The sequence below is a fragment of the Moschus berezovskii genome, chromosome 19, assembly GCF_049115385.1.
Source record: "Moschus berezovskii isolate FMDL1 chromosome 19, NW_MosBer_1.0, whole genome shotgun sequence".
Lineage (NCBI taxonomy): Eukaryota > Metazoa > Chordata > Mammalia > Artiodactyla > Moschidae > Moschus > Moschus berezovskii.
Genome location: NC_142478.1, coordinates 57,885,295 through 57,903,121, shown reverse-complemented (window position 1 = coordinate 57,903,121; position 17,827 = coordinate 57,885,295). Strand labels below are relative to the sequence as shown.

Here is a 17,827-nt window from a genome sequence, read left to right as displayed (position 1 = left end):
GGACTCAGGACCCCCACGCCATACCATGATGACCCTTCGTGATCCACACCCTGCGATGACCCATGCCCCCCTCACATCCAGAACCTGTGAAATGGGGCTCCTGCAGAGACAAGGCCAGGCCCAGGAGAGGCCCCAGCTCATGGCACTCAACTGGAGTTTGTGTTTCAGGACCAGACATCCTGAACACAGCTCTCCAGGGACACACTCATCCATGCGCCCCTCCCACACAGATACAGACACAGGGCCTCCACGGCTCCCGGTTCCCACCTGTGAGTCTGCTGCACTCTGTGTGGTTCTAGGACGTGAAATCAGTATTTTGGCTCCCATGTGGCCCCTACACTTCACCTGGTGAGCTGTGATGGGGGGTTACCATCTCAAGGGTTCTTAAGGGCCATGGTGACCTCACACCACTCTTGCCTCCTGTGCCAGCTTTGGATCTCCACCCTCCTGCTCCTCTACCCCATCTTGGGGAGGTGCCAGTGCCCCAGTCTCTTAGTAATGAGTGTGAAGAGGCACTCGGATTACAGAACAAAACATTTACTCTCCCAAGTTATGTACAAATGGCCACAGCTGCCTCAGACTGTTACCTTCTTCTTGGACTTCAGCTCGTCCCCTTTATCAGGCATGCTGTCCCTGTTTCGAGACTCTCTTGCAGTGTAGTTGCTGAGCACCATTTGCCGAAGGCTGCTGTGGTCCAGGGGATGCTCCACTGCACCAAAGACGGGACTCATGTGAGGAGTTCAAAAATCAAATCCAGCACAGCAGGAGGGTGGGCTTCCTTCCCAGGGCTAGTGCCCCTTTGCCCTGTTCAAGCAACTCCAAGCCTGGTTTGGTGACCCTCCACAGCACTGGGGGTGGGAGTGTGAACATTCTCCAAGTTCAGGGAGAGGGAGGACAGGCAGAGATGTGCTGCTCAGGGATGGCCAGACAATAACTGTCTCTTTCCCCCCAGACGAGGGTGTGAAGGTGAGTTGGATTTAATGTCAAGGAGACAGGGCCCCCATGTGCAGTTGCTCAGGATGTAGACTGCACAGACACCCGTTTCTGCAGGACTGAAACCGGCCTCTCCACTCCACTCTCCCACACACACACTTGATTGCCACGCCACATCTCTCCAGCAGGGGGGGCTATTCCTAATTAATCTGCCTAGAGGGGCTTCCCTCTTCTAATTTACACATGCAAGCCATAGAGGCTGGTGGGCTAAGAGAACCCAATGTTTATCGATATTCCCTTGAACAGAAATGAAGATATCATCTGTCTATTCCTGACCTTGTGAGGACAGTGTTATCAATGGCTGTTCTCTGACACCCTCCTCATTTAAGAACTCAAAGAGTCAAGGGAAGCTGTGCTAAGGTGGCTGACACCAGCCCTGGTTTTCACTCCTGCTTTCAGTTGCCTTGAATAAATCAAACAGATGTGTGTATACACCTGTGCATCTCTGCATGTGCACGTATTGGCAATTCCCTCCCTCCACTCTTGGCACACCTGCACACTTGAAATGCTGCTCACAGAAGAGGGGAAACTTTTTTTAAAACCAATTTTTCCCCTCTGGTTACTCAAATCACACAGGTCACTGTAAAAGAAAATTCTAAGCAATGACAGAATTAACTCAGAAATACAAAGTTCTCTGCAACCCACCACCCAGAAATACCCACTGTAAGTCAACATATACATCCTCTTCATTTTTATGTGTATAATCAAGATACTTTCCTTCCCTTCCTCCTCCTCCTTCCTTTTCTCTCTCAGGTACCAGGTTGTGAAAGGCTGTCTTGTGCACTGTAGGTTTTACACAGCATTCCTGGCCACTAGATACCATGCACACATTTGTCAGTTCATGTCAGCCCACAGCATTCTTTTTAGTGGCTGCATAGTACTCCATCACACGCATGGGTGAACTATAACTTCTTTAACCAATCTCTAATGGGTGAGCATTTCAGTCATTTCCAGTTCAGCTGCCCTCCTACTTTCCACCTTTGACCCTTGAGTAAGTTTTTCTCTGAAGGACCAATCCCCACAAGCAAGATTACAGACTCTACGCATGTATCTGAAATCCAGGGTAATTATTAGGTAAGCCCATTTCACCTGTAACCTGCCTTCACTAATCAAGGTCATTCTATTATTGGTACAGACATCTCACTTGTCCTCCAGGCAACATGTAGCCTAAACAATGTGTCTGCCTGAGTTGTTTTCTAGGAGCTTGAGTTCAGCTGTGTCTAGTTCCAGCTGAGCAGGTTAACCCTGGATAGAACCATAGTCCTTCCACTGAGCACATGCGCATGTCGCTGGATGACATCTTGAACACACAGAGGCCCATGCTTAGTTACACCTATGCAGAACCAGGATTCAGTTCAGTCATTTCAGTTCAGTCGTTCAGTCATGACCGACTCTTTGCGACCCCATGAATCACAGCACGCCAGGCCTCCCTGTCCATCACCAACTCCCGGAGTTCACTCAAACTCATGTCCATCGAGTCGGTGGTGCCATCCAGCCATCTCATTCTCTGTCGTCCCCTTCTCCTCCCGCCCCCAATCGCTCCCAGCATCAGAGTCTTTTCCAGTGAGTCAACTCGTCACATGAGGTGGCCAAAGTATTGGAGCTTCAGCTTTAGCATAAGTCCTTCCAATGAACACCCAGGATTGATCTCCTTTAGAATGGACTGGTTGGATCTCCTTGCAGTCCAAGGGACTCTCAAGAGTCTTCTCCAGCACCACAGTTCAAAAGCATCCATTCTTCGGCGATCAGCCTTCTTCACAGTCCAACTCTCCCATCCATACATGACCACTGGGAAAACCATAGCCTTGACTAGACGGACCTTTGTTGGCAAAGTAATGTCTCTGCTTTTTAATATACTATCTAGGTTGGTCATAACTTTCCTTCCAAGGAGTAAGCGTCTTTTAATTTCATGGCTGCAATCAGCATCCGAAGTGACTTTAGAGCCCAAAAAACAAAGTCTGACACTGTTTCCACTGTTTCCCCATCTATTTCCCATGAAGTGATGGGACCAGATGCCATGATCTTCGTTTTCTGAATGTTGAGCTTCAAGCCAACCTTTTCACTCTCCTCTTTCACTTTCATCAAGAGGCCTTTGAGTTCCTCTTCACTTTCTGCCATAAGGGTGGTGTCATCTGCATATCTGAGGTTATTGATATTTCTCCCGGTAATCTTGATTCCAGTTTGTGCTTATTCCAGCCCAGAGTTCCTCATGATGTACTCTGCATATAAGTTAAATAAGCAGGGTGACAATATACAACCTTGACGTACTCCTTTTCCTATTTGGAAACAATCTGTTGTTCCATGTCCGGTCCTAACTGTTGCTTCCTGACCTGCACACAGGTTTCTCAAGAGGCAGGTCAGGTGGTCTGGGATTCCCATCTCTTTCAGAATTTTTCACAGTTTCTTGTGATCCACACAGTCAAAGGCTTTGGCATAGTCAATGAAGCAGAAATAGATGTTTTTCTGGAAATCTCTTGCTTTCTCCATGATCCAGTGGATGTTGGCAATTTGATCTCTGGTGCCTCTGCCTTTTCTAAAACCTGCTTGAACATCTGGGAGTTCACGGTTCACATATTGCTGAAGCCTGGCTTGGAGAATTTTGAGCATGACTTTACTAGCGTGTGAGATGAGTGCAATTGTGTGGTAGTTTGAGCATTCTTTGGCATTGCCTTTCTTTGGGATTGGGATGAAGACTGACCTTTTCCAGTCCTGTGGCCACTGCTGAGTTTTCCAAATTTGCTGGCATATTGAATGCAGCACTTTCACAGCATCATCTTTCAGAACCAGGATTAGGGCAACACTTTCCAATCACCTTTCCCCACATGTTCCATGCCTCAGATCACCCAGCATCTTTATTCTCTATCCCATAAACACTAGAGCCCCTTGCTTTCTGGGAGGAGGATTTTGGAGATTTGTCTCCCCATCTCCTCTCCTTGGCTTTGTGGACTTGCTAATGAATCACCCTCTCTCTGCTGACCCTCCGTGTCTTGGCCTGGCTTGCTGCGCATTGCAAAAACACAACCTGACTCAGTAACATAACCACTTTTCAACCTTCCCGAACATGTTGCCAAACTGCCCACCAAACACCACGTGGGGCCATTTACCCCCACCTTCAGAGAGAAGGGCTAATTCCCTCAACCCCCGCAAACCGCAGTACCACCAGCTTCTGCCTCCAAAAGCAAAGATCAATGTGCCTGTGCCCGCAGGGCCAGTTAATCTCTGGTGCGAACCAAGTCTCACTTGCTTCAATCATGGGGTGGAGGGACACAGACGGGGATGGGGAAAGGAGGTCACAGGTGGAGCGAGACTCAAGAGCATATGGTGAGGGTAGGAGACGAGATCAGGGAATCTCGTCTCCCATAACTTGCCAACTTGGAAATTTTGGCTATTTTAAGGTTCACGAAATGGTCACAGAGTAGTTGTAATTTTTTAAAGTATCCGAGATAACTAAACTTCAGAATCTGTGACTTTGTCATCACGCTGTAGAAAGAAAACTCCAGGTAAAAAGAGAACTCACCTTCATCCAACTTGTCGCTAAAGGGGTCAGCCCCGAACACTGGGGGGATGACCTTGATGGGTTCTGTAGGCTTGAGGAGGGCGGAGCCACCCCAGAAGGGGTTGAGGAAGGATGGCTGGACTTCTGCCTCTGCCACGTCCATTTCCATAAGCCGCCTGTAGGATTCTAACACCAGCAAGTCATTGGTCTTCTTCTCAATGATGGCTGAAAAAAAAGGCGTAACCAAGAAGTTTGCCAAAGAGACCTGGGTCCTAGGGGAACTAGAGGTAGCGCTCCCTGCTGGAGAGGAAGGGGGCAGGTCATGAATACCTATAAGGACAAGGGCTTTCTCTTGGGTTACATCACTCATTCCCTAGAAAGCACAATTTGGTTCTTGACAGGCAAAACCAATCTGACTCTCTGATGTATAAGGCATGGATATACATAAAAAACATGAACAGTTATATGGTATATTAGTTCAGTTCAGTTCAGTTCAGTCGCTCAGTCGTGTCCGACTCTCCGCGACCCCATGAATCACAGCACGCCAGGCCTCCCTGTCCATCACCAACTCCCGGAGTACACTCAAACTCATGTCCACAGAGTCGGTGATGCCATCCAGCCATCTCATTCTCCGTCGTCCCCTTCTCCTCCCGCCCCCAACCTTTCCCAGCATCAGTCTTTTCCAGTGAGTCAACTCGTCGCATGAGGTGGCCAAAGTATTGGAGTTTCAGCTTTAGCATCAGTCCCTCCAATGAACATCCAGGACTGATCTCCTTTAGAATGGACTGGTATGGTATATTAACTGTATGAAAATTCCATAAGGAAGAGCAGTTAGGAAAAGTATGTCTGAAAAGGCTCCATAGGGGACAATAATCAAAAGAAGGTTGAGGAATATTTTTTTAACACTAGAAACTGGGAGCCGTGGGCAAACTTTGCCTTAAACTACTGATCTTCTCCTCAGTGCTCTGAGTTTGGGGGAGCTGCCTTTCCCACTGTGTTTCACAGCCCCATGGAGTCAGCAGAATAATTCATTCATTCATTTATTCATTCATTCCACAAACGATTATTGGATGCTTATCAGACCAGGCCCAGTGCCTGAGATGCCACAATGCATGGAGGGAAAACAATGACCATAAACATTAACAGAGACGCAAACCTTGTCCTGAGGAAGCTCGTAAACTTCAGTGTGAATGGGAAGATGGAGAGAAAGGCAAGTTCAGCAAACAAATACACCTACTCCTCACTATCCAGATGCTTGTTATCTGAATTCAGTAACTATTGGATTTAAGTATTTTAAAAAATTTTTTCATATAATGCATACCGTTTCTCTTCTCTCTGAAAATCAGGGACCAAAAAGATTCACATCTGAAACTTGCTATTGGTTCTCAAGAACCTCCTCAATTCACACAATGAGAATTACCTGTATATAGAGACAAACTAGGCAAGGATTAAATAATAGAACTGCTATGAGAGTGAGTACCAGACCACCTGACCTGACTCTTGAGAAATCTGTATGCAAGTCAAGAAGCAACAGTTAGAACTGGACATGGAACAACAGACTGGTTCCAAATAGGGAAAGGAGTATGTCAAGGCTGCTTATTTATTGTCACCCTGCTTATTTAACTTACATGCAGAGTACATCATGAGAAACGCTGGGTGGGATGAAGCACAAGCTGGAATCAAAATTGCCAGGAGAAATATCAATAACCTCAGATATGCAGGTGACACCACCCTTATGGCAGAAAGCGAAGAACTAAAGGGCCTCTTAATGAAAATGAAAGAGGAGAGTGAAAAATTTGGCTTAAAACTCAACATTCAGAAAACTAAGATCATGGCATCTGGTCCCATCACTTCATGGCAAATAGATGGGGAAACAATGGAAACAGTGAGAGACTTTACTTTTGGGGCTCCAAAATCACTGCAGATGGTGACTGCAACCACAAAATTAAAAGATGCTTACTCCTTGGAAGAAAAGCTATGACCAACCTAGACAGCATATTAAAAAGCAAAGACATTACTTTGCCAACAAAGGTCCATCTAGTCAGAGGTATGGTTTTTCCAGTAGTCATGTATGGATGTGAGAGTTGGACTGAGCACCGAAGAATTGATGCTTTTGAACTGTGGTGCTGGAGAAGACTCTTGAGTGTCCCTTAGACAGCAAGGAGACCCAACCAGTCCATCCTAAAGGAAATCAGTACTGAATATTCATTAGAAGGACTGATGCTGAAGCCGAAACTCCAACACTTTGGCCACCTGATGGGAAGAGGTGACACATTTGAAAAGGCCCTGATGCTGGGAAAGATTGAAGGCAGGAGAAGGGGACGACAGAGGATGAGATAGTTGGATGGCATCACCGACTCAATGGACATGAGTTTGGGTAAACTCTGGGAGTTGGCAATGGACAGGGAAGCCTGGCGTGCTGCAGTCCATGGGGTCGCAAAAAGTCAGACACAACTGAGCGACTGAACTGAACTGATGAGAGTGAATAATAGTGGGAACAGCAGGACTAGCCTCAGATGGAGCAGCGGAGGGGGCCTTGCTGGAGAGGGGAAATTTAAACTGAGATCTGAGAGTGAGGAACTGGGTATGGGATGAGTATCCTAGGAACAGCCCGTGCAAAGGCCCTGAGGCAGAATTAGTTGGGGGAGAGATTTGGAAAGACAGAGAGGAGAACAGTGTGGCCACAGGAGGTGAGCAAAGAGGAAGAGCAGGACAAGAGATGCTGACAAGTGTAAGCAAGGGGACTTCCCTGGTGGTCCACTGGTTAAGAACCCACCTGCCAACACACCGGACACCAGTTTGATCCCTAGTCCGGGAAGATCCCACATGCCAAGGGCAGCTCAGCCCGTATACCACAGCTACTGGGTCTGAACACCCTGCAGCCTGTGCCCCACAATAAGAGAAGCCGTTGCAATGAGAAGCCCGCACACTGCAACGAGGAGTAGCTCCCTGCTCACCACAAGAGGAAGCCTGCACACAGCAATGAAGACCCAGGGCAACCAAAAATAAATAATAATAAAAAATTTTTTTAATGTAAGCAGGGGCCAGGCTACAAAGAACTTGAAAGGTTGTGGGTAAGAAAGCAGCAAAGACTGACTGCTCTCCTTCGAAAAGTTTGCTTAGCAGTTTGGTCCTTGGACAGTATCGGGGAACTTGGATTTCAGGAAGGTCCCCACCACCATTAACAGTTAAGGGAGACTCATCATGCCTTTGTTGTTCAGTCGCTCAGTCATGTCAGACTCTTTGCGACCCCATGGACTGAATCACACCAGGCTTCCCTGTCCTTCACTATCTCCCAGAGTCTGCTCAAACTCATGTTCACTGGATCAGTGATGCTAGCATGCTTAATCTGTGTATTAAAAAATGTAGCCTATGCTATAAATACTTGCTGTTCTTTCTGGGGTCTGGAACTGGGGTATGTGCCAGGCTGGAGGTGCCTGTATGATCAGCCCCCATCCTAACCCTAAGCGATGAGTAGCCAATGAGCTTCCCCGGTTGACACCATTTTACTTGTGTTGTCACACCTCACGGCTGGGGGGGATTAAGCACATCCTGGGAGACGACCCTTGGAAGCTTGCTCTTGATTTCCTCCATGCTTTCCCCCAAGCTCCTTTTTCCCTTACTGATTTTGCTTTGTACCTTGTGGCTGTAATAAATCATAGCCATGAGAATATGACTATATGCTTAATCCAGGAGCCCTCCTAGTGAATCCCTGAAACTGATGGGAGGCAGGCGTCTTGGGAACCTCCCAAACACAGATAGTATTAAGAACCTTCGATTCTATTCTAAGACACAGTGGAAGTCATTCATTCTAAACTGGCATGATTTCTGTGGGTGCATCTCCCTCTCTCTCCTGAGCTCAAGGCCTGGAAATGTGTATTACAGTTAATAGGCATTTGCTACATGCCAGGCACTGCTCTGAGCACTTTCTTTCTTTCTTCCCAATCTGAATGCTTTTCATTTCCTTTTATTGCCTCACTGCGTTATCGAGGACCACCAACACAATGCTGAATAGGAGCTGTGAGAGCAGACGTCCTGGCCTTGTTCCTGCTCTTAGAAGAAAAACATTCAGTTTTTGGTTTGTTTTTTTTTTTCCACCATTAACTAAGAGGTTAGCTGCAGGTGTTTCTGGAGATGCCTTTTATCAGGTAAGGAATTTTCCTTCTAGTTCTAGTTTGTTGAGAGGTTTTTTTTTTATTATGAACGGATATTGAATTTTGTCAAATCCTTCCCTCTGTATCTATTCACATGATCATGTAACTATTTCTCTAAGAACTACTTATTTGTTTAACCTTCCCAACATTTTTTAGATGAAAAAACTGAGGCACGGAGAGGTTCAGAAGGTTGCCCAGAAAATTCCCTGATGGTCCAGTGGTTAAGCATCTGCTTTCCAATACAGGGGACTCAGGTTTGATGCCTGTTCAGGGAACCAGGATCCCACATGCCATGGGGCAACTAAGCGCTACAATAAAGATCCCAATTGCCGTAACAAAGACCCAATGCAGCTAATAAAGAAATATGAAACACACACACAGACTCAAAAATCCATGTTAAAAAAAAACAAAGTTGTCGAAAGTCATATAGCTAGTAAGAGTAGAATCACGATTTGAACTCAAGCAGGTTGGCTTTAGTGCCAAGGCTTTAATGCCAGGATTCACCACCAGGTTCACTACCTCCAAAAGAACAAGTCCTGCTGCCAGGTCATAGAAATCTCTGGAAATGCTTGCTAAGAGTCTACTGGGCTTGACTCACCAAAGTACTGTGGGAGGTTGGTATCCGTGATTTTCCCCGTCTCCCCTAACTGCACCAGGATCTTGGTGGCATCACAATTTATCTTCTTAAACAGATTCTCCACTGAGTTCTTGAGATACTCCAAGGTCTTGCTGATCTCCCTGTAGTTGTTCTCATACATGTCTGCCTTCTCCGTGGTCTTCCTTAGTTTCTCCTATGGCAGACCCCCAGTTCCCATCCAAGTCAGCCAGGTGGCCACTCTGGCTGGGCTCAGCCCTCACATGTGAGAGTCTGAAACCAGGGTCTCCAAACTGCAGGTTTGCAAACCTCTAAGGGGCTTCCCTGGTGGCTCATATGGTAAAGAATCCACCTGCAACATGGGAGATCTAGGTTCGATCCCTGGGTTGGGAAGATCTCCTGGAGAAGGGAAAGGCTACCCACTCAAGTATTCTTGCCTGGAGAATCCCCATGGACAGAGGAGCCTGGCTGGCTACAGTCCATGCAGTCTCAAAGAATCAGACATGACTGAGCGACTAAGCACAGCAACGGGATCCAAGGGAGCTTCCCTGGTGGCTCGGATGGTAAAGAATCCACTTGCAGTGCAGGAGACCTAGGTTTGACCCCTGAGTTGGGAAGATCCCCTGGAGAAGGGAATGGCAACCCACTCCAATATTCTTACATGGAAAATTTCATGGACAGAGGAGCCTGGCAGGCTACAGTCCATGGGGTCTCAAAGAGTCAGACACGACTGAGAGACTGAACTGAACTGAACTGAGCGACTAACACTTTTCACACAAGGGGTTGCAAGAACAATTTAATGGGCCTCAATCCACATTTTTTAAGTGAAATAAAATAGATCAGAAAATAAAGGAAGAGAGGAGAAAATACTAGTATGCACTGGAAGTAGTGAGGATAGATATGATTTAATGTAAAGATTTGTGTCACTTACATATGTGTATGTGTGTCTGCATGTCTACTGGATTGCAGCATTTTTTAAAAGCTTTTGACTCATTTTTTAAAAATTAAGGCCCACGGGAAGAAATATATTTTACATTGCAGTCCAATACATTCACTGTTGTTCAGTCGCTAAGTTGTGTCCAACTCTTTGTGACCTCATGGACTGGAGCACACCAGGCTTCCCTGTCCTCCACTGTCTCCCAGAGTTTGCTCAAGTTCATGTGCATTGAGTCGGTGATGCCATCCAACTGTCTCATCCTCTGCTGCCTTCTCCTTTTGCCTCCAATTTTACACATGTGTATTTATATATATTTATCTAATCAAATGAAATTAAAGTTTCACAAATCAATATTCTTATTGTGTGTTCTAATATCTTCCATTCTGTTCTATTCCATCTTGTTATCTTTAAACACTGGTGGCAATCCAACAAATCGGTTTCACCATTCAGTTTAAATCACATTACTAGAGACCAGTGGTTCTCAAAGTGGCGTCCCAGGACAAGCAGCATCAGCTCCATCAGGGAACTTGTCAGAAATGCAAGTTCCTGGGCTCCAGTCCAGACCAACTGAATCAGAGGCTCTAGGTAGGCTCAGCAATCTGTGTTTAATGAACCTCCAGATGGTCCTGACACATAGTAAAGTTTGAGAACCTCTGTGAGTCCACTGGATCACAATTTCAGTTTCACATTGGTATCACCTGGGAGCATTAAAACATTGGCTGCCCAGACCCCAGCCTCAGACATTCAGACATCTTGGTCTGGACTGCAGCCTCAGCACTGGGAACTTTAAAGCCTCCAAGGTGATTCTGACTTGCAGCCCAGACTGAGAATCGCTGCTCTAGGATAAGTGTTTTGATGGTTTCCCACCTCTCTCCCTGGTTCTCAGCTTGCAAAGGTGAATTGGGCCCTGGAAGGATCAGCCTTGTCCCTACCAGCTCCATATGGACCATTCCAAATAAGGATCCCAGAGGGCCCTATCCACACGCCCATTTCCAGGTGAGGGAACTGAGGTTCCTCATGAGGCAAGGGAGAGGGAAGCCGTGATTTGAACTGTCTCTCAACCACCACACCAGGCAACTTCCTCTGTTCCAGGCACTGGAATATTCAGTTCCCAGGGCTAAATTTCCTCATATGTCAGCCAGAGGCCCTCCTCTCATTCTAAAGGTGCGGTAAAAGATCACATGGTTAAAAACGCTTTTCAATAGCCTGATGTGATGTTGATAACACATGTATGTGTGTGCGTGCTCAGTCATGTCTGATTCTCTGTGACCCCCTAGATTGTAGCCCACCAGGCTCCTCTGTCTATGGAATTTTCCAGGCAAGAATACTGGAGTAGGTTGCCGTTTCCTCCTCCAGGGGAATCTTCCCAACCCAGGCATCGAACCCTCGTCTCTTGTGACTCCTGCATTGGCAGGCAGATTCTTAACCACTGTGTCACCTGGAGAGCCTGATAACACATGTCCAGCACCTAAATGTTCCAAGCACTTTACACACATCTTCTTAACTAATCCTCACAATTGCCCAGTTTTCAGATGAGGAATACTGAAGTCAGAGAAGAAAAGTGAACTTGTGCTTACCTCATCTGTGATGAGTTGTCTAAGAACCTCACCTTAGGCTCTTTATTTAAGCAATTATTAGTAATAAGATGATGATGACAAGGTTTTATTGACTTACAGGATAAACAACAATAATGATAGTTATGTTTATAGCTCTCTGCCCTGCAGTATGCCAAGCATGTACATGCAGGATTTTATTCAATCTTCACAGCCCTACAAAGTGAGTACAATTATTATTCCCATTTCACAGGTGAGAAAACTGAGGTTCAGAGAGGTTAAGTCAACTTTCTCCAAGTACTAACGTCAGGAAGTAACTCTTCCAGGAATCATACCCAAGCCTTTGTTCCCAGGACCTGGTTGCTTAATTTCTATGCTAAACCTCCTGTGAAAGGACTGATTCCACCACTTCTCTCAGAGGGGACAACGAACGGAAGGTAAATAGAAAGGTTCCAAGAGTAAAGGAGATGGGCGTGATCTTTAGTAGGGGGTAAGAAAAGTGGGTTCTAGGGGAGCCCATTGCTATTAAGACAAATTCTCTTAGTAAGAGCATTTGCACTTGAAAAGAGGCTCCAGGAAAGCCCAAGGAACAAAGAGTTACTGGAGGACTTCAGACAGAGGTGGGGCAATGCTTGGGGTTGTCTGGTTGGCCTCCCCAAGCTGTATCCCCCATTAGGCCTTTAAAACCCCAAGATGCAGAGCAGCAACAGTACCAACCCCAAGGAAGCATGTGGACACTCGGTGGCCAAGAGTCAAGGATGTGAGATGCCCAGCACGTGTCCAATTTGAGGGGGGTCTCCTTGAACTTGGGCCCTGCCTGCAAGTCTACTTTCCCCAATCCCGAATCCTGGGAGAAGTTGCTGAGTCTGAGAGGTGCTTTGCTGCCCTCCAGTGGTGAATTAGAGAATGGCAGGACCATCCCTGTCTACTACCTGCAATGCCAAGAACAGAAATCAGCTACAGAAAAAGGAAGGGAAATGACCCAGGAACTACTGGATTAGAACAGGGCTTTGCAATCAAACTCTGTGGTTCATATCTTTCTCAGAAACTTGCTATCCATTCTCCCCTTATATCTTAATAACAAAATGGTTATCATTTCAGTGTAGAAATGTGCCAACTAAAAGTTGTATTTCCAACCATCCTTTGAAATAGGAATGGCCAGTAAGACACAGATACAGATGCTATTGACTGAGAATTCAAGGAAAGAACTTTTAAGCTGACTAACTCAATTAGCAAGGCCTTGTTTTCCCTCCCTACTTTCTTTCTGCTTGGAATGTATATGTGATGGCTGGACCATAATATAACCATGAAGCATCGTTGGGAATGGAAGCCACACACTAAAGATGGCAAAACTGGAAGGAGAAACCTGATTTACTGATAACATCATGACCAGTCCTAAAGTGTTAATCTCCAGATTTATATTTTAACAAAATAAATAAACTTATATTGCATAGACCACTGTTATTTTGGGTCCCTATTATTAGCAGCTGAATGCAATGCAAAGCTCATACAGTATCGCAACTCCATGATGATGGGGATTGCTTCTTTGAACCTCAGTTTCCTCATCTGTAAAATAGATCATATCACCTACTTCATAGTGTTGTTGTGAGGATTAAATGAGATAGTGCAAGCCAAGCTCTTAGCCCAGTGTCTTGTGCATAGTAATTGCTCAGGAAATGTTCGTAATTACTATTATCAATTGAGAACAGGCCACAGCTAGGACAAGGGAGAGAGAGAAGTAAAGACAGAGGCAGAGATCTGTTTGGAACTCACCAGTCAGGGATGAAATTACAGGCAAAGGGGCCTGGGATAGTCTTCCTGAAGTGGGAGAGTCTTTAAAATGGAAAAAGAAAGCCTTTGTCCTTTTTAGGAACAAAATTTTGCAGCAATGTCTGTAGCAGAGGCTGCCTGTGACAAGGGGTCAGAACATGTCAAGACATGACTCAGGCCAGTAGTCATAGGACAGACATCTTACTCCTACTGAGAATCAACTGACAGGCCATCAGACAGACAACAGAGATCCCATGTTCCTCCCTCCCCAGGCTGGTCTTACCTCCAGCTCTCTCAGGATGGAGTGGCTGTCATCATGGGATGATTTCTGCTGGGATCGCAAGCGCATGATCTCATTCTGCTCAGGAGAGAACCAGACCATAAGGAAAAGCGGTGTCCCCCTTCCTAGCACACCTCAAAATAAGCCAGTGCCTTGAAGAGTTGATGAGGACTTATTTCATCTTTTAAAATATCTAGAATATATTTTATTTTTAATTGGAGGATAATTGCTTTACAATGTTGTGTTTGTTTCTGCTATACACAATGTGAACCAGCTATGCTGCTGCTGCCGCTACTAAGTCACTTCAGTCGTGTCCGACTCTGTGTGACCCCATAGACGGAAGCCCACCAGGCTCCCATATCCCTGGGATTCTCCAGGCAAGAACACTGGAGTGGGTTGCCATTTCCTTCTCCAATGTGTGAAAGTGAAAAGTGAAAGTGAAGTCGCTCAGTCGTGTCCGACCCTTAGTGACCCCACGAACTGCAGCCTACCAGGCTCCTCCATCCATGGGATTTTCTAGGCAAGAGTACTGGAGTGGCTTGCCATTGCCTTCTCCGGTGAACCAGCTATAAGTACACATAAATCCCCTCCCTATTGAGGATTTAAATTATCCATTTCGAGAAACCCCAGAACCCTTGGATCCCTCTTAGGTCTATGGAAATTTTCTGATGCTTTTTAAATTAAAAGGAGGATGAGGGCATGAGTGGGTGGGTGATTCATCCTTTCTGGAGAATTGCCTATAATCAATAGGATTTGCTGCAATGGTGGCAATGTTCTAGCTGCACTATCCAGTACCGCAGCCATTAGCCACGCATAGGCACAGAATTCTTGCAATGTGGCTAGGACCAATGAGGAGTTCATGTTTAGATTTAATTTAAATTGATTTAAACTAAAATCTCCCATGTGGCTGGTGGCTACGGTAATGGACAGACAGCTCCAGAGCAGGGGTTCTACAACTCTACCATGAATCAGAATCACCTAGGGGTTTGTGAAAACACAGATATCTGGGCTCCACACCAGAGCTTCTGATTTAGTATGTCTGGGTGAGGCTCTGTGCTGTGCTATGTCTAGTCGCTCAGTCATGTCCGACTCTTTGCAACCCCACGGACTAAAGTCCGCCAGGCTCCTCTGTCCATGGAGACCCTCCAGGCAAGAATACTTGAGTGGGTTGCCATGCCCTCCTACAGCAGATCTTCCCAACCCAGGGACTGAACCCAGGTCTCCCACATTGCAGGTGGATTCTTTACTGTCTGAGCCACCAGGGAAGCCCAAGAACATGGAGTGGGTAGCCTATCCCTTCTTCAGGGGAACTTTCTGACCCAGGAATTAAACCGAGGTCTCTCTCCTGCATGGCAGGTAGATTTTTACCAGCTGAGCTACCTGGGAAGCCCAGGTGAGGCCCTAGAATGCACATTTCTCACAAGTTCCCAGGAGATGCTGCCACAGTGGTGGCCCAGGGGCCAGATCTGAGAATTCCAGGGCGAGACCAGTATGTCCAAATGTAAAAGGCATGCACTTTTTGATGGGGCAATACCATTTCCAGGAATCTATCCCAAAGAAATAGTAGGACATGTGGGCAAAGGTGGCCACTCAAGGCTATCCCTTGAGTTATTATTCATTATCTCCATTAGGAACAACCTGAATGTCTACTGGTTGGTGATTGGTTAAGTAAATAATGGTACATTTATATCATGGGGGGAAAGGGTCTCAAATTAAAATACAATTTAAATGCATATTCCAGGATTATTTCCAGAGAATCTAGGTTTGCAGGTGTGAGGCAGGGCCTGAGGAATCTGCTTTTTTAAGAAGCAGCTTGTGATATTATTACTACAGAGCATCTAGGGAACATCTAGGGGCTCCAGAAGCCACTACAAAGAACATAGGAATAAAAAGTTTTTAAAAATTATGTAAATTTACTTAAAATACCAGGGGAGAAAACCATAGATGATGTTGGGCAAAACTGTTGGAGAAAAAATGTTTATAAAACAGCAAGAACTATTTTGTTCGCTGCCACATTACCAGTGTCCTTTGGCCTTCAGAAACCTTCCCTGCGATACTGAAGATGGCCACCAGAGGGAAGTGGCGAAGCGCCTATACGGGAGGTGGCACACTCAGAGGCCAACTGGGCTCCCCTTGCTTGAGACTGGACTGGTCTCAGAGCAAATGAGACCCCAGCTCCTCTCAGCAAAGGAGGGAGAGTATGGTCTGACCAGTTTATAGGGGCAGTGCACTCAGCTTCCTGTGGAAATGTGGGCTGGAGTTGTCAGATCTGATTTTTCTAGAGAAACCAGAAATCCACATTTTCATGCGGAATATCCTGATTTTTAAATGTTGGCAACTCACTAATTTTAAAATTTGGGTATGAAGGAGGCCAAGCAACAGAACAATGAAGGCTGCATTCATCAGTTTATGACCTCTGACCCCAGCCCTCTAGGTAAGAGTGAAGTCAGATGTTAGAATCCTAAAGGTTTTTTACTTAAATCTGAACCCTACTTTGGGCAGAGGTGCCGCAAGAGGGCAAAGAGATAAGGTCTCAAACACCCCTCCAGTAACCCATCTGACCTCCACCCCCTTCATCCAGAACTACTCCATTCCATCTGTTTTATGTACTGATGTTTCCCCATGCCCTAGTTTAAAGAAAAACTTGGGTAGCTTTTAACAAAAGCTTGGAAACTACTGCTCCAGTCCGAATATGTCATTCTACAGGTGGGGAAACTGAGGCCCAGAGCAGGCGGGAGTTTGGCCATCTTTCCTCAGACACACTTGTCCTCACAGCAGAGACAGGCTGTGTGGCTGAAGAAGGAAGGAGAGTGCCCTCAAGGTGACTGGGAAGGTCAAGGTCAGCTACTGCTGGGCAACCACTGCTCGGTGTCTCCCACTGTGTGCAGGGCACACACTGGGAATGAAGAGGTACACACGAGGGTGCTTGTCCTCTGAAAGACTGGCCTCCAGAAGAGAAACACAGGGCCATTCGAGCTCCTCTCCCCTTTGCTCTCTGGGTCACCCAGCCAAAGGGAGACCCTAGCTGGACAGTGGAAGGAGAGCGAGATTGGGGGTACTTGCCCACCCTCTTGGCAGGTCATTCGTTTGGCCACCTGCCACCAGGAAAGACACACAGATAGCCTTCTCCACATACCTGTCTCTTGGTTCCAGAAACTGCTCCCTCACCTCACCCATCCTGGAGCTCAGCTATGCTATTCTGCACGTTCCCTCCTTAATTTCTTTAGACCTTTGCAAATAGTCTCTTTTTTAAAAGCTCGCCTCTATTTACCCATTTTGGGCATGCCATCTGTTTCCTGTGACAGCCCACCTCCGTTTCCACTTGTCACCTGTACTATTATTATCTATCAGTAGCTTTCTTTAAATTGACCAAATTTTGTGTAGTTTATCATTATTTGTTTACTGTTATTATTACTACCTGGGCTTCCCAGGTGGTGCAGTGGTAAAGAATCCACCTGCCAATGCAGGAGACTCAAGAGGGGCAGGTTCGATCCCTGGATCAGGAAGATCCCCTTGCCTGAAGAATCCCATGGACAGAGGAGCCTGGCGGGCTACAATCCATGGGGTCGCAAAGAGTTGGATATGACTGAGCAACAGACATACATTACTTATCACCCTAAGGAACCCTCTCTATAGAATCACAAAGCTCTGCAATCTGTTCTTTCTAATCCTCATTAAAATTAAGTTCATCACTCATTTTGAAAAAATTAAGATGCTTTCCTCTGTCTTCTAGCTACTATCTACTTCCATGTGGCCCCACATTCTGGAAACAGTGACACTGCAAAAGGAAGGGCTCCCCTAGGCACAGGCACCTCAGAGGGAAGAGTAATGAGTTCTCAGAGGAGGTAACATTTGTCAGGATTACTGAGTGGTATTGCATCAGAAGAAAAGTGGGAGGGGTGGGGAACAGCATGAGGAAAGTTTCAGAGAAGGGATACACAGGGGGCAGATGGGACTGGCAGCTGATGGGAGTGCCTTGAGGGTCATGATGAGAGCTGAGTCTGCCGGGGCAGGTTGAAGCCAAATTCTGAAAGGACTGGAGTGTCACA

The 17,827-nt window shown here is 46.3% G+C and overlaps 1 protein-coding gene across 1 annotated transcript in view; it reads right to left on the bottom strand.

Moving 5' to 3' along the window:
- Positions 1 to 575: 575 nt before the first annotated feature.
- CCDC63 (coiled-coil domain containing 63) overlaps positions 576 to 17,827 on the bottom strand; it is a 32,664-nt gene continuing 15,412 nt past the window's right edge. The window contains exons 7-10 of the mRNA XM_055405350.2: positions 13,782 to 13,856; positions 9,242 to 9,434; positions 4,511 to 4,714; positions 576 to 709 (exon numbers count right to left, since the gene is read on the bottom strand). Of these exons, the coding sequence (XP_055261325.1) occupies positions 576 to 709; positions 4,511 to 4,714; positions 9,242 to 9,434; positions 13,782 to 13,856 (606 nt within the window). The remainder of the gene's footprint in view (positions 710 to 4,510; positions 4,715 to 9,241; positions 9,435 to 13,781; positions 13,857 to 17,827) is intronic.